The 15,192-nt window shown below is 43.1% G+C and overlaps 1 protein-coding gene across 1 annotated transcript in view; it reads left to right on the plus strand.

The window, feature by feature from the left end:
• The first annotated feature begins 5,208 nt into the window (after window positions 1-5,208).
• LOC116833057 (sodium/hydrogen exchanger 9B2) overlaps window positions 5,209-15,192 on the plus strand; it is a 28,173-nt gene continuing 18,189 nt past the window's right edge. The window contains exons 1-4 of the mRNA XM_032794273.2: window positions 5,209-5,400; window positions 8,900-9,002; window positions 9,653-9,833; window positions 12,536-12,706. Of these exons, the coding sequence (XP_032650164.1) occupies window positions 8,910-9,002; window positions 9,653-9,833; window positions 12,536-12,706 (445 nt within the window). The 5' untranslated portion in view covers window positions 5,209-5,400; window positions 8,900-8,909. The remainder of the gene's footprint in view (window positions 5,401-8,899; window positions 9,003-9,652; window positions 9,834-12,535; window positions 12,707-15,192) is intronic.

Below are 15,192 nucleotides of genomic sequence, written 5' to 3' on the forward strand. Positions count from 1 at the left end.
TGTACAGTTCCTGGAACCCAAGTGAGTTAGTTGATGTTAGCAGAACGGGCTTGGCCGTATTACTACCCAGGGTAGGGCATTGTGTACCTTCCCTGTATCTGATCCCTGCTGTTCCTCAACCAAACAGCCATATTACTATGCAATGGCAGAGCTTTGTGTTAATATATTTAGAAAGAAAAACAACAAAACTCAGTGCGGTAAATTTGCTTGTACAATTTAGTGATCACACTGAGTGAGTTGTACAAGGACTAAAGGTTGGAGTAACTGATTCTGCCACTGATCATGGAGATATTGTCAAGGGTAAAAAACGGATGTGTTACGCCAAGTTAAGTTTTCTAGTGCTTGAACCTACTGGCATGAAATGTCCTTGGTTATAAAAGCCAGTGGAATGCATGGTAAAACACGACTAAAAACAGCCAGTTCAGTCACACTGCAGAAACGACACTCATTCCATTGTAACTGAGTTATTATTTATTATGATTTGCATGGGGAGAGCACTAGTTCTGGACCAGGACCCCACTGTGCTAGGTGCTGTACAAACACAGAACAAAAAGATACTCTCTGCCCCAAAGCACTTATAATCGAAGTAAAAAAAAAAAAAAAATCTACCATGCTATGACACTATTACACTACAGCTAAGAACATCAATCAATGCGTATAAATGTGGCTGCTTAAGAAATAATTGCTCTGTAACTATTAAAGAAAAATTGCTGCTGCAAATTTTTGAACAGTCATCTCCAGAAAGCATGGTCATGCATAGAGACACATCTGTCGGGGGCGAAGGTATGGGAAGGTGTGGGTATGTGTATTTGGTGATTGCCTAAATCTCCTTTGAATCTTTGCTCATGCACCAAAATAAGACGTGATTTTTGAAAGGTGCCAAGCAATGTGCAGGTCCAATTAAAGTCAGAGAAATTCAGGATGTTGAAGTGGCATCTTTTATAAGCACTAAATTCACTTGATGTTTTTTCCCCTTAAATTTTAAGGTTAGATTCTTCAAAGTCATTAAGACTCGGATAGTTCCCCTGCATACTGCCGGCTGGCAGTGTGTAAAGACGACTGTCTCAAAAAACTTAGTATTTTGACTGGGAATTTGGTGGGAAGGGACTTCTACACAGGGAATCATACCTGCATTAAGGTAGGAATGGTTGCCAAAGGGAAGTACTGCAGTAATGTACCATTTGATCTTTCACCTAGTTGGGAAAATAGGTAATGCTTAGTCGGGAGGGGGGGCAAGGGAGAAAGGAAGTTTGTACTTTCTATAATCGTGGTTGATCTTCTGCACAGAAGCTATTTGAAATATTTGACACAAAACAACCCCACTGGCTTGTGTGTGTACTGTGTATAGGATACAGATGACATGGATTTTTGACAGATTTCCCTCCCATCTCCAATTAAAGGGACCTCTTAAGGGGGTAAAATTAGGGCAAAAAAACAACCTAGACCAAAGTGGCGTGGTTAGACTTCACTGATCTGAACCCAAATGTTGCAAATTCATCATGGCAAAATAGCGTTTCCACCTTTTTATGAATTTATCATCAAGGCCAAAGTCCTTGTGCTGCGATAGCTGTCATGGCATATTGTGTGAGAAGAGGAGAGAGCTTCCTGTTTTAGCTCAGCGGTGTGGAGGCTCATATTGCCCTTTCTGAAAATAAAAAAATTAAGTTTGGTGTTAGTTTTTTTTCTGTTGACAAATCCAGAGATTATTGAACTTTTCTAGTTATCAGTCAATGTCCTTAGGCCACCTGGTGTTGGTAGTAGCTGAAACCAGCTGCATGTTAATGAATTTATCCTGGCAACACTCCTGTGAGGTAGAGAAGTAGTAGTATCCCCATTTGACCAATGATGAACTGAGGTAGAGAGAGTGGTCACATGAGAACCTGGTAGCAGAGCTTGGAATGGTATCCAGATAGTCCCAGTCCCTTGCCTTTGCTAGAAGTATCTTTGGCCACGTCTATACGACGCGCCATTTCGGTGCGTTAAAATCGAAAGCTCGGCGTTCGATATATCGCGTCTCATCTAGATGGGGATATATCGAACCCAGAGCGCGCTTACATCGATTCTGGAACTCCACCAAAACAAACGGAGTTCCGGATTCGACATGGCGAGCCGCGCACATCGATTCGGCGCGGTGAAGACGGGTGAGTAACTCGATTTTAGATATTCGATTTCAGCTACGCTATTCTCGTAGCTGAAATTGCGTATCTAAAATCGATTTTCATGCGTCGTGTAGATGGGGCCTTTTACAGATAAGTTATTCATTTACTTATTCACATAATGTATTATGAAATCTGGAGTTTTCTAAGAGGCTTACATGAGAGCACTCCTATTCCAAAATTCACCCCTTAAACCTGAGCTATGTTTGTATTTTGATGGAGCTATGCAGAAAATTTTCCCCCATGGAAAATTTTGATTTTCCATCAAAAAAAAAACCAAGAAGTTTGGACCCCAAATTGACGAGTCGAAATGTTCTATGTTAACCAGATGCTTTCCATGGAAAACTTTAAGCAAAAATCAGTGGTGACAGAAAATGTGTGACCTGCCTTAATTTTTCCATGAGGATGACTAACAGCACTGTGATAACCTATTTTCTTTTTTAAATCTAGCTCTGAGTTTCCCAGCTATTTGACACCAAATTTGCCATGCGATTTTGAGAAAGTCACAGAACTCCTGTGTCTCATTCTTTCATCTGTACAGCACCCAGAGGGGAGGGGAGATTCTGTTAGCCAGTCTCCGGCTACGTCTACACTTCGCGATCATATCGAATTAGCTAAAATCGGTTTAATAAAACTGATATTATAAATTCGATTTCACGCGGCCACACTAGACCCAGTAATTCGGCGTTGTGCGTCCATGGTCCGAGGCTAGCGTCGATTTCTGAAGCGTTGCATTGTGGGTAGCTATCTGTCGCTATCCAAGTCCCATCCTCACTCCCCCCCTTGGAATCTGGAATCATTGTCGGGGGTCTGGTAAATGTCGTCAGTCATCTTCCTCCGGAAATAAACACTAAACAATTCTCTTCGCAATTACTCTTTTCCTGATTGACGGCAGAATACCCAGCACCGGCAACCATCGGAGCCCGTTCAAGCTTTTTTTTTCCGGCACCGTATGTTACTAAATGCGCGGACATGAGGCGTACTTCCAGCGTCTACACCAGCAGCATTCATTGCTTTTGCCATGAAGAGCATGAGATGTACCATCGCGTACCGTCGACTGCCACAACGGTACTGCAAGAAACGGTAGTTCTCCCTCCGTACTGTCCGTGCCACAGGAGTCCCCTCGAGATCACGCGGGGAAAACCCAAAATGGATGACCCATCCGATCAAATCCCCCGTATGTATTCTAAAAAATAGCAGATCTGCCTAAAATAAGGCAATGAACCTAGCGAACCAGGCTATCAGAGCACACGCTGCTCCATGTCCATATTACAGGTCCCTTCAACAAACCCCCGTGCTTCCACCTCCCCAATCCTGGGCAGCCCGTGCAGGTGCCCCCATTGTCATGAATATAACAGAATGCAGGAATAAGAAACAAGACATTTACGAGATAATAGGGGAGCAGCTCCCGGCTATGACACGTCCAGGCAGACCAATAACGCGAGCCGCGGAGAGAGCCAGGATCCCTGCATGACAGTCCAGCATACAGAATCTTCTACAACAGAAAGGAGGGCGATTAAACTCAGCCCCCAGTGACATATGAAGACGGTTACTAGGTCTGTCTGTCCATCTACTGGGAGTGACCAGGAATGCATCACCTGTTTTTACCCAGGCGCCCCCATATTCAGTTAAAAGCATCATTGAAGCACTCAGGGTTCATGAGGACAGATCCGTACCTGATTGCACCGGCTAACCACCGGGAGGAGAGAGCAGATACTCACTTCACTGCGCAGCATCGACTTAACAGCACATTCAGTACACATAGGGTATTGGCATTGAAAGAATCAAAGAAAATGATTCTTCCCTTTTTCTTTCACGTTGCGGCGGGAAAGAAACTTGAGGAGCTATTATCCCTTGAACCACGCGCCGCCACTGGTTTTGAACCGTACAACCATTGGACTCAGCCAGAGATGCAAAACTTTCAGAAGACGCTGTGACTATGGGATAGCTAGGTGCCACGCTGACCCCTCCTCCTCCTCCCTCCATGAGCGTCCATTTTAATCTTTGGCTTTCCGTTACGCTTGTCATTGCACACGTGTACACCGCCTTTTCGGAGATTTTTCAACACTTTTGATTTCGGATCGTGTTAACGGTAGCTCTCGAGACAACAGATTTGTCTCCCAAAAGCGAGTCAGATCAGATCCCCCGTCGCCATGCTGGAAGCTCTTTTGGATTAGATATCTGCTAGCACGCCACCCGTTGTCGCGCTCAGACTCCACCTCTGGTGCATAAATCATAACCATGTAATTCCAAAAGTTTGCCGGCTTTTCTGTTTAACCTTGCCCCTGCATCCGAGTTCAGATTGCTGTCCAGAGCGGTCAGTGGTGCACTGTGGGATACCGCCCGGAGGCCAATAACGTCGATTTCCGTCCACGCTAACCCTAATCCGATATGTTTATATCGATTTTAGCACTACTCCTCTCGTCTGGGAGGAGTACAGAAATCGATATAAAGTGCTCTTTATATCGATATAAAGAGCGTTGTAGTGTGGACGGGTACAGCATTAAATCGATTTAACGCCGTTTAAATCGATTTAAACGCGTAGTGTAGACCAGGCCTTTGTAAAGTGTTTTGAGATCCTTTGCTGGGAAGCACAACAAAAGTGCAGTTATTTCATTCTCATGCATTCACACTGTGACACAGACACTCCATCGCTTCTCCCCCCTTGCTTCCTCCCTTTCTTTAGACTTAGCACACCACCCCCAAGAATGCTGTACTGTAAGCATGTGGGATTATGTGCATTTCCCGTGCATCCCCCCCAGAGACCTGACTCCCATTCCAGCAGACACAGGGCGGGAAAACCTGCTGCACTGGTTTCCTGGGTGAGAGAAAACCCAGCCTCCCCTCCAGCTGCTTGTCCCGGTAGGATGTTGCGGGGGCAGGACGGCTCTGCTGCTTCAGCAAACCTGACCCGCCTAGCAGCTATCATCCACCCTCACCCTTCTGCTGCCTTGTCTCCTCCTCTTCCGGGCGCGGCTAGGCAGGGCCCGTTAGCCGACCAGTCCTGCCTCTCTGCAGCGGGAGGGGGCTCCAGGTACCGAAGGCTGCAGCTCTGGGTCTCCTCCTCCCTCTCCACCCCCACGTGTCCTGTTGGCTGGTCCTCCGCAGCGGGGAGGGGGAGGAGGAGGATCCGCGGCCGGTGAGGAGCATCGTGCGCCCGGCCCCTCGCTGCACAGCCAGTCCAGCCTGCGTGGGCTGCCCCGGGATCGGTGCGCGGCGCGGCAGGACCTGCTGCGGGGCCCAGGTAGGTGTTTGCAGCTGGGTGCCCTGCGGCTGAATGGGGGGTACCCGGGTCAACCCACGTGCAGGGCTGCTGGGATGGTGCTTTGCCCGGCTGCCTTCTCCGGGACTGGTTGGGATTTTATTCCGGCAATGATCAAGGCAGGTTCATCGCTGTTACTTGTCTGGTCCTTTCTCTTTGTTGACAGCGGCCAGGGGAGGGAGGTGGGCAGTCACCAGGGCAGCAGAGCTGGGAAAACACGCCCTGGCTGTCTGGGGCAACCATCCCTCCGTCTCTTCCCCCTTCCCGAGTGAAATGCTGGGATTGTACGACTCTCCCCAGGGGAAATGTATATTCCAGAGGGGGACTGGCTCAGAAGGGTGTTGCTGTCAAAGATTCAGGACACAGTGTGTGCATGGATCCTGCTTCGGTGATTTCTGACAATGGCGCGTTCATTCAGCTTGCCTGGGGCTGAATTGAAGAAGCCTAGTTTGGTTTTGAAATTGTTCCTCCATACTAGGGAATGGCTTATTCTTAATGTTACTGGACTGAGAGCCAGGGAGCCTGAGGACTTCTATCCATTGTGCCTCAGTTCCACTTTGGAGGGATCACTTCTAAGTAGTAATTCAATCTCCTTGTCCCATCAATCCTTGGCTTCTCCCCTGAGACCACTGTGGGCATGGCATGTTGTAACAGAGTCCTTGTCAGATGGACTCCTGTCTATTGGAAACTGACCTGGGGTCATCTGTTAATGTTAGTTAGGGCACCTACCTGTTGTCCAATAATAACTTAAGTTCTGCTCCTGCAAAGTGCACAGGGTTGCCGTGGAGTCAGGAGCCCGTGCATACAACCCACCTTGCTGGGTTGAAGCCTTAATCATAGTACCAATGTCGTCTTTTCTCTTTGAATTCAGAGTCTTTAAGCACCCTTAGGGGAAAACTGCAATATTAGACAATTCCATCACTGAAGAAAGATGGTGCAAATTATCAAAGAGGAGGAGAGGGGAGGAATTAGTAAAGTTTACCTATTTCCAAAAATGCTATTACTTAATAGTATGTAATTTAACATTAAAGATAGTGGATTAAATCCTAGCACCATTTAAATCAATGGAAGTTTTGCCTTTGACTTCAGTGGGGCTAATATTTCACCCAATATATCTTAAGAATAAAAACAGAACCATCATGTATGCAAAGAGTCCACAACAACTCAGCTCTACAAACAGAGACCAAAGAAAGTGGCACAAATGTTGATGCTGGAGGAAGCTGGCCTCCTAAACTGAAAAAAAGATGGCTTGGTGGGGTTAATATGGAAAAAACAGAAAACAGAGATGCAGCAAAAATGTTTTTATTTTAAGACATATAAAAACTGCATATATTTTCAGATATATCTTTGCTGCCTTTTAAAGTAACTTTCCTATTTGACTAGTTCAACAAAAACACCCAATTTTCTAATAAAGCAATGGAACAATCTGTCTTTGTTCACCAAGTCAGTCTTTCCAGGTTTGTCAGCATTACAAATGAGATTTGATGGATAATTCTGGAAGTTACAAACTCATGTATAGAATTGTAGCATGAGGAAGGCCAATTTTTGGCTTAAAGGTCTGCATTCCAACCCAGCCAAAGTTTTGAGTTGGATGGCACTTGTACTAAGACAGAAATTCAACCAAAATGATTTGATAGATTTCCGGAAGCTGCCATTCACGCCCAAAGGGCTGAAGTGCAGAAAAAGTAGCCATTAAAAGAGAGTGTGTACAGTTTCAGTGGGCTGGAGAGCAATGTCAGCAAACAGTTTGATTCAAACCTTATCTTCAGATATGTGTGAAACGCCCATTGGTTTAGATAACTGAAAATAGAGTAAATGTGCATTAGAGCCTGATTTTGCTTTCAGTGAATGTCCTGACGTATCTCTCACTAACTTCAGTGGGATCAGGATTGGACTTTTAATTAATACATCCGTGTTTAAGGGCTAAGTAGAAAGAGACTTCAGCCCACAGAACCTCACCAGGGAGTGGAGTGTAAAAGAGGGGATCAGAGCTCTGTGATAGGTCTCCCACTTCATTGGAAAAGGTTCTCTGGCAGGACTTGGGCTTCACATGGGGTGCAATGGAAGAGTCATGCTCCATCACACTCCCATCTTTACCCTAAAACACAGTGCAAATCGGCACACATTTATGCTGACCTGAGTTTGTCTTCTCCTTCTCTGGGATTGCAAGGGATCAAACGACCCCGGAGGCAAGTGTCTTCAGCCTCTGAGAAGGGAGGGAATGTGCTGCTTAGCTGAACTGGAATTCTTCCCAAGTGATTAAGGAGCAGCCCTGACAGACTGGCTGTAAGGAGATGTGGGACACTGATGGTTGGAATAGGGTGATGATATCCACTGCATTCCATCAGTGATGCAGAGACACCCTCCCACCCACTCCTTGGGTTGAGGTGCGCGAAGGGAGAAGATATCAAGATACCAGCACAGACTTAGAGAGCGGAGAAGATTATTGTGAACCGTCCGTTTTTGTTGAAAGCACTGGGAGAATTCTCGTTGTGCCTGTCAGAGTCCTTGGCCTCTTTTTGTTGTTTGTTTTGAAGGAGAGAACATTCTAATGGAATGTTCCACCCGCCACAAAAGCCAACTGTGCCAGCTTGTTGATGGTGGCTGTTCCGAGAGGTGCATGAGATCACATGCTTAATAAAACGAGTGCTGCCGAAAATTAAGGAATTCTGCAGGCTGGTTGTTGGTAATTAGTTAACTACTGTACCAAGATGCTCAGATGCCACATTTGATGAGGACAATATAAAAACCCAGACAGATCAATAGATATTTGAGATCTTAATTCAAATGGGTTTCTGTCATTCTTAAGGACATTTTTGTTAAATAGCTCTGACGTGGTTTGGGATAGGAACTTAGCAGTTGGCAGAAGTTCCTTTCACTACCCCCTTGAAATACAACCTAAATTTGGCCAAGTTTTAGGCTGTGGAAAAGCACCATTTGTATCTGTGCATTATTAAAAATTGTTTGCTTGATTTTTTAACTTTCTGAAAGCTCCAGTTGCACTGCACATGTTTGCAGGACACATTGAGCCTCCTGCATCATATGCTCATGATTCATGCAGAACTAGAAGTCCAGATAGGACATGGGAAAATCTGATTCTCTTCCTCCTGTTGCTCTTGTGAGGGGGAAAAAATTACTTATCGGAATCATACACACAAGGGGGATGATTTAAGGTTGCACAGACAAACATAGTTCTGACTTTTCCCACTTCTGAGTTCTTGACTTTGCAACTTCAACAATGTTCTTCTAACGTAGGTTTTTTTAACAAAATAAATAGATATAAACTAGATGGGCATGCACACAAAAAACTTCATTACATACTTTCTAACATGTAATGTACAGTTGATGTCTATGAGACTTTCTCTTTTGTACGGGAAAAGAAAGAAATATGACTTTAAAAAAGTCTTGAAACAGGCAAATATACGTGTCTGATTTGCTTCTGCTTATTCTTCAAAACCTTTGTTTATTTTTTTTATTGTAGGTTTGTCACCATGGTGAAGGAGGATATTGTGAAGGACAGTGAAGATCCAGAGCTGTCTACAGAGGTGGGAAATGGCACTATTCCCATGAATCAGAAAACTCAGGTAATTGCATTTGTATCTGTATTCAGGCCTCTCCTAGTACAGGGTTACCGAGGGCAGCTCTCCTTTCTCCAGCTTCATTAAAATATTGAAGGAAATTAGTTTTACAAGGGGAATTTGTACCCCCTCAGTTTGGGCCTTTCTTACATTTACTGTGTATTCTATAAAGTGTTTCCTTTGTGGGTTTAGCTGCCTGAAATCAGTCCTGACTTCAGTTTCAAGTGTCGAGTGAATTAGTTTAAATATTACAAAGACCCAGCACCCGCACAAAAATTTTTCAGGTGGAGTTAAGATTACTGCAGTTATTCTCAAACAGTGAACCACAGGCAGTTCACTGGGCAGCAACTGCTGTCTCTTACTTGTTTTCAGCTGCTGAATTGTATTAAAAAACAGCTTGAAAGTATGACATACACTCCCAGTGATGTTTTTCCATGTAGTAAATTGCTGTAGTTGCACAGAGATGTTATGCGAATAAGACAGGGCAGCTGGTCCACAAGCAAATCTCTCTTAAACTGGGCTCCATACTATGCAAAAATATATCAAGGAGCCCCCTGACCTACAGTTAGCAATATTAGAGTAAACATAGCTCTCGGGTAGCTTATTGCAAACATACATAATGCTGTTTCAGAGAAAGCTTATTGTTTTGAACTCAGGAGGTAACTGTCTTCAACTGCAAAGGTACAGATGGAAATGCACAAACGGAAGAAACTGCTCTGTTGCACAATTGTGCAAGGCAACTTCAGAAACCACTGTCAGAGTCAAAGCCTCCAAGGAAACTGAGGCAAATATTTGCTTGTCCTCCTCAAGGCCTCCTTGCCCGAACAGTGACAAATGGTATGTATGGGACAGGCAATGCAAAATGTTCAATTCTTTGACGTGTGAGTATATACACCGTTTCGTTTTCTAGATGTGATAGCTGACAGCTTTTCTGTAAACAGTAAAGAACCATGAAGCGACTGTTACTTTTGACCTGCCAGGCAAATCTTTAGGTGCACTGATGGGAGAGTTTTGATGTAGAACAAGGACTTGCATTTTTAGTGTCTTTTCTGCCCCACTCCAACCCCCACCTCCAGCTCCTTCTGTCTCATCAGCTGGCTTATCTTCCTATTAGAAATTGTTTTGATCAGAAGTGTGAGCTCTTCAGCCTGTTTGAATGTTCTCACCCACAAATGAACTCTAAAGAAGATTATAAATCATTACTTTTCTGGCAAAATAAATGGCTTGTATTGAAATTAGGTCATGAATACACTACTCTGCAGAAGAACCTTCTTCTGTTACTTACGTCTCAGTCCAGCGCTACATACCTAAGATTCTGCAAGCTTAGGAGCCTGGCCCCAAAGCAGATCAACTCATTCAGTAGGAAGGTTGGCCTGTTGTGGAAGTCCAAGATGAAAACTCAGGGCTGGCCAAGGATTGCAGAGCTTCCCAAGTGAAGGCACTCATATGGGTGTGAGAACCTTCTATCCTATGCTCTGCCCCTCTGGATTCACAGGCTAGTACATTTCTTACCCTGCTGCCTCCCTCTCCTGGCTGCCTGGGCCTTGTCACCAGAAGAAAAGCTCCAACTCTAAAATGCAGTAACTCCCTTCTATGGATGTGGGGCTATGGTGCAAGAGGGCAAGGATGGATCATTCTGGGGGTTTTTTTCTCTTCCGTCTTCTATTTGTGTCCATCCTTGCTTGCTCTCCTTGGCTGATTGCAGGACCAGAGCTGCGAGCCTGGAAGAACAAGATACCTTCAGGTTATGAAATATCTGCATTTTCCCTGCTTGTATCAGGGGAAACTCTCTGCTCTGCACTAGGTTGTGTGGAGACCCTCTGTGCATGCCCCTTTGCTAGGGATTGTTTTCATAGTGGAAGAATACAGTGTATAAATCTACCCAGCTGCAATTTTCTTCTGTTCTTTCAAAATGAAACTTTGAAAACTAACAGCAATAAGCCAGGCCAGAGTGTGCAGTAGATTACTGGTGCATTCCTCAAACAGCTGAAGACTTCACAATGCAGCCAAGATGTGTGTTAATAGGATTACTCACCTGCTTACATTTAAGCACATGCTTAAGTGCTTCACTGTACTGGGGACATTTGCTTGCTCAGCACCTTGCAGTACAGTTAAGCCCCTTCGTTTTCAGTTTGAACTGATTTTTACCAAAAAATTCCCAAGTTTTACAAAAAGTATTATTCAGTTGTTTCCAGTTTTTACCCTACTTTTGTATCATTCAAATATATATAAAATAACTTGTTTTATTAGAAAATACAATACACTGCATGAGATATATGTATTATGATAATAAATTAGTCTGTGTATGTATCCAAAGTTGCCTGTTGAAGTAAGGTTATGTATTAGTCTAGAAGATACACACCATAAACAAACTGGAGCGCATGCAGGCTCCTCAGTGCTTGCACATCTGAACTTACTGATGAATCTCATGCCTACCACGTACACATTTCAAGCTGTTAGCAGATCACAAGGTGACCAGATGCCCCGATTTTATAGGGACAGTCCCGATATTTGGGGATTTTTCTTATATAGGCTCCTATTCTCCCTCTCCCCCTCACTCCCTGTCCTGATTTTTCACACTTGCTATCTGGTCAGCCTAGCAGATCACAATCTAAAGATTTGACATACTGAAATGGGAAGAAAGTGAAAAATCTGTATGAGGATATGTTTCAGAACACAAGGAAGTATATGAAAGTTTTATAAAAACAAAAGGAAGAAAAGGATGAAGTTGAGTGTATGTGCTGCAAATGGAGTAGCTCAATTATTAAATGTAAATATCTATAGGCTAATAGGTCTAAGGCTACAACAGTAAACTGTTTATTCATATGAAAAGTTTTATTTGGGGATTAGAGATACACCTCTACCTCAGAATAACGTGACCCGATATAACGCTGTAAAGCAGTGCTCTAGGGGGGCGGGGCTGCGCACTCCGGTGGATCAAAGCAAGTTTGATATAACGCGATTTCCCGTATAACGCAGTAAGATTTTTTGGCTCCTGAGGACAGCGTTATACCGAGGTAGAGGTGTATATTGTTTTTTTTAAACTCAGAGGTGACGTGTTTTGAGTTCTGTTTTAGTTCTTCAGCAAACCCACTGATGGACGGAATTCAAAGCATTAATCTCCTGAATACTTTTTTCCCCTGTCTTTCCACCCACCAAAACAAACTTCGATATTTACCCAGAAAAATTATTAATAATTTTTGCACTGATTTTCACCTGTTTTTTGTTGGTGTGGTAATAAACACTGGTAGCGCCCAGGAAAAAATAAATAAAATAAAAACTGAAAACCAAGGGCCCAAGTACAGTGCATACACTATTGTGACTTACCGTCATATTGTAGCACCAACAGAGTCAGAGCTCCAGCTCAAAGAACATCAAAGATCATTGTAACTAAACTGATGTTAAAAGTAAATGTTTTATTTCTAAAATTAAGCAGATAATACTTTTCCTCCCAAAGAAATCATTTACAAATGTAAATCTGAAGTGAACTAAGCCGTTCCTTAGAGATGATTAAATATATTTTTCCTGTCTTCTTCTAGTTGCAACAGTAATACTTGTCTGGGCTGTGGTCTGGTCCATCACAGGCAGCGAGTGTCTTCCGGGTGGGAACATATTTGGAATTCTGTTTCTCTTTTTTTTTGCTGTAATTGGAGGTAAAATTTTTGGGCTCATTAGAATACCAACACTGCCTCCTTTACCTCCTCTCCTTGGTAAGTATTGTGTGATATATTCTTTCTCTTTTTATTCTTGCATAGTTTTGCTTAGGAACATAGGAATTGAAATATAGGATCAGACCCAATGTCCATTTAGTCCAGTGTCCTGCTTCTGACAGTAGCTAATACCAAATACTTCAGAGGACGATGCAAGAACCCCACAACTGGAAAGTGTGGGGTAATCTGCCTACACACAGGTCTCATCTTGATCGCAAATAAAGATTGGCGTTAAGCCCTGTAATGCACAAGGTTTAATGTCCCTTCTATAACGTTAATTCCTGCCACTGTGGCTACCCTGGAATTTGAATGTAGGATTTCTGACACTGTAATTGAGATCCCCACCCCTAGGCCACCTGATTACAGGATAATAATGAATTCATAATGCAAGAAGTGTTACTCTTGAGCTGTCTCGTGTGTATCTCAAAAGGAAGTTTCTAGCATTTTAAGAATCTCTGTCTCCCACCTTCCCCCAAGCAGTCTGTTTCTTCCCCCTTTGTCTGTCTTGACTCAAGCGTGTCACCATGGTTGCTGACCTGGACTCAGATTTTCCTACCTATGACTCAACAATCCCCTGTCACAAAGGATTTCAAAATGTGTCTTAGTTTCAAATTATAATGAAACCCAAACATTTCAAAATTCCAGAAAAAATTCCTTTTGGGGTTGATCAAAATGTCTTCTTTCTAGTATGACTTTTTTCCTTTATGTAATACAGAATAATAAAAACTTCAAAACAAAATGTGGTTTCAAAACAAAAAAATGAAATATTTCATTCCAAATGTAAAAATGAGATGTTGTGAAATGGGATGTTTTGTCTGAATTTTTTTTTCTTCTAAATGTCGGTGAAATCAACACAATTTCATGAAGTGTTTCAGTTTTGATAGAAATGCATTTTCTACTGGAAAATGGTGCTGTCCATGTTTTTCTGATCAGCTCTCTTGCCATTCTTACGTGAAGAAAATGGGAGTGGTTGCAGAGCACCATGAAGAAGCAGGTCAGAATCTGGTCCACTGAGATTATGAAAATAATAAGTAAACCCATTGGATCTGACCATGATTTGGAATTTGCACAAGGATTACTGAAGTGCAATGCTGTATGAAGTCGCATATAGCATTAGGTATAGCAGCCTTTAGACAGTGAACTTGCAAAGTCAAAACCTTTTTATTTTTAAAGCAAGTTTGAGCTACTGTTTCTGACCATATCAATTCTTCTTACTTTTTGTAAACTACTCCTTTGCTCAAAAGTTATGACTTGGGCACAAAAGTACTTGTCAGGTGGGTAGTGCTGAAGAACAGAAGCATTAGCAGGATAGCACATGCCTGATGAGATGCTTTTGACAATCTTCATGCCGAAGGTTCCTGGTATTTGAGGAAAATCTGGAAAAAATCTAGGAATCAAGGAGGGAGAAGGGAATATTAAATGTTCTTTGTTTTCACATGAAAAATCGTAATAAAAATACAAGGACCTATATTTAATCATGGACATCCTTGCCTTTGATGTATCCCTTTTAGAAGGAATTCAGTCCAGTGCAGATGCTTCCTACTACTTAACCCTTACAGTGAGGCTGGGTGGTGCAATTGCCAGCAGATCACCTACATGGGGGCATATTGCAGAGCCTCTCTGTGGTGTGAAGAGAGTCTTTATGCCAGCCCCGCATAGATTAAAGGGGAGTATAGCAACAGAGATAGTCTTAAGAAGGGGCTATGAACCCCATAGTTATGCAGGTCCTATGACCCTACCATGGCAAAAGAAACAGAGCAACTGTGGTCAGTGTTCCAGCCCAGAGACTCCTGTAATTGTCACAGTGAAGCACATGATGCTGCCTTTGTTTCTCCTAGAGGGCGTGGGAAGAAGAACAAATAGTAACTATCAGGTAGTCTGTGTTCCAGGTCAAATAAAAGCCATAGCCAAGGCCTGTCAGCACACAGTGGGCAGTCTGTGAGCAACATGAGCGCACAGTATTGACAAAAAAAATCTTTATGGATTTATATTTCATAAGATAAATATTAAACTCTGCTACAAAATTAAATGTTTGCAGGCTCAGGCCCTAAGATAGGGCATTTCAGGCCTGTGTTTAAAAATACCGTTTTCACAAAGCACTTCTTGTAGCAAAACCATCTAACTGGAGACTGCAAAACAAGCATTTGCAAAAGGTTGAATTTTCCTTGCGGCTCAAACAGAAGATAGGAGCAAACAACTGAAGTTCCTCCTATGTGAATGTTGCATTAATAAGAATTTTAAAAATATGTGATTTAATTTTTGCACATATTATATATTTTAGGCGAGATTTTCAAAGGATCTCAGTCAACACCCAGTCACTTCCCTTTAGGCACATGGATAGATAATGGGCCAGATTTTCAGATGAGCTCCCCTCCCATTTAGATTGAGAACAATGGAAGCTGCTCGCTGTTGAGTACTTGTCAAAGGCTATGCCTACACTAGAGACGTTACAGGAGCATTGGAGAGGTGAAGGGGGTAGGGTATTG

Source organism: Chelonoidis abingdonii, chromosome 5 (assembly GCF_003597395.2).
Source record: "Chelonoidis abingdonii isolate Lonesome George chromosome 5, CheloAbing_2.0, whole genome shotgun sequence".
Classification (NCBI taxonomy): Eukaryota; Metazoa; Chordata; order Testudines; family Testudinidae; genus Chelonoidis; species Chelonoidis abingdonii.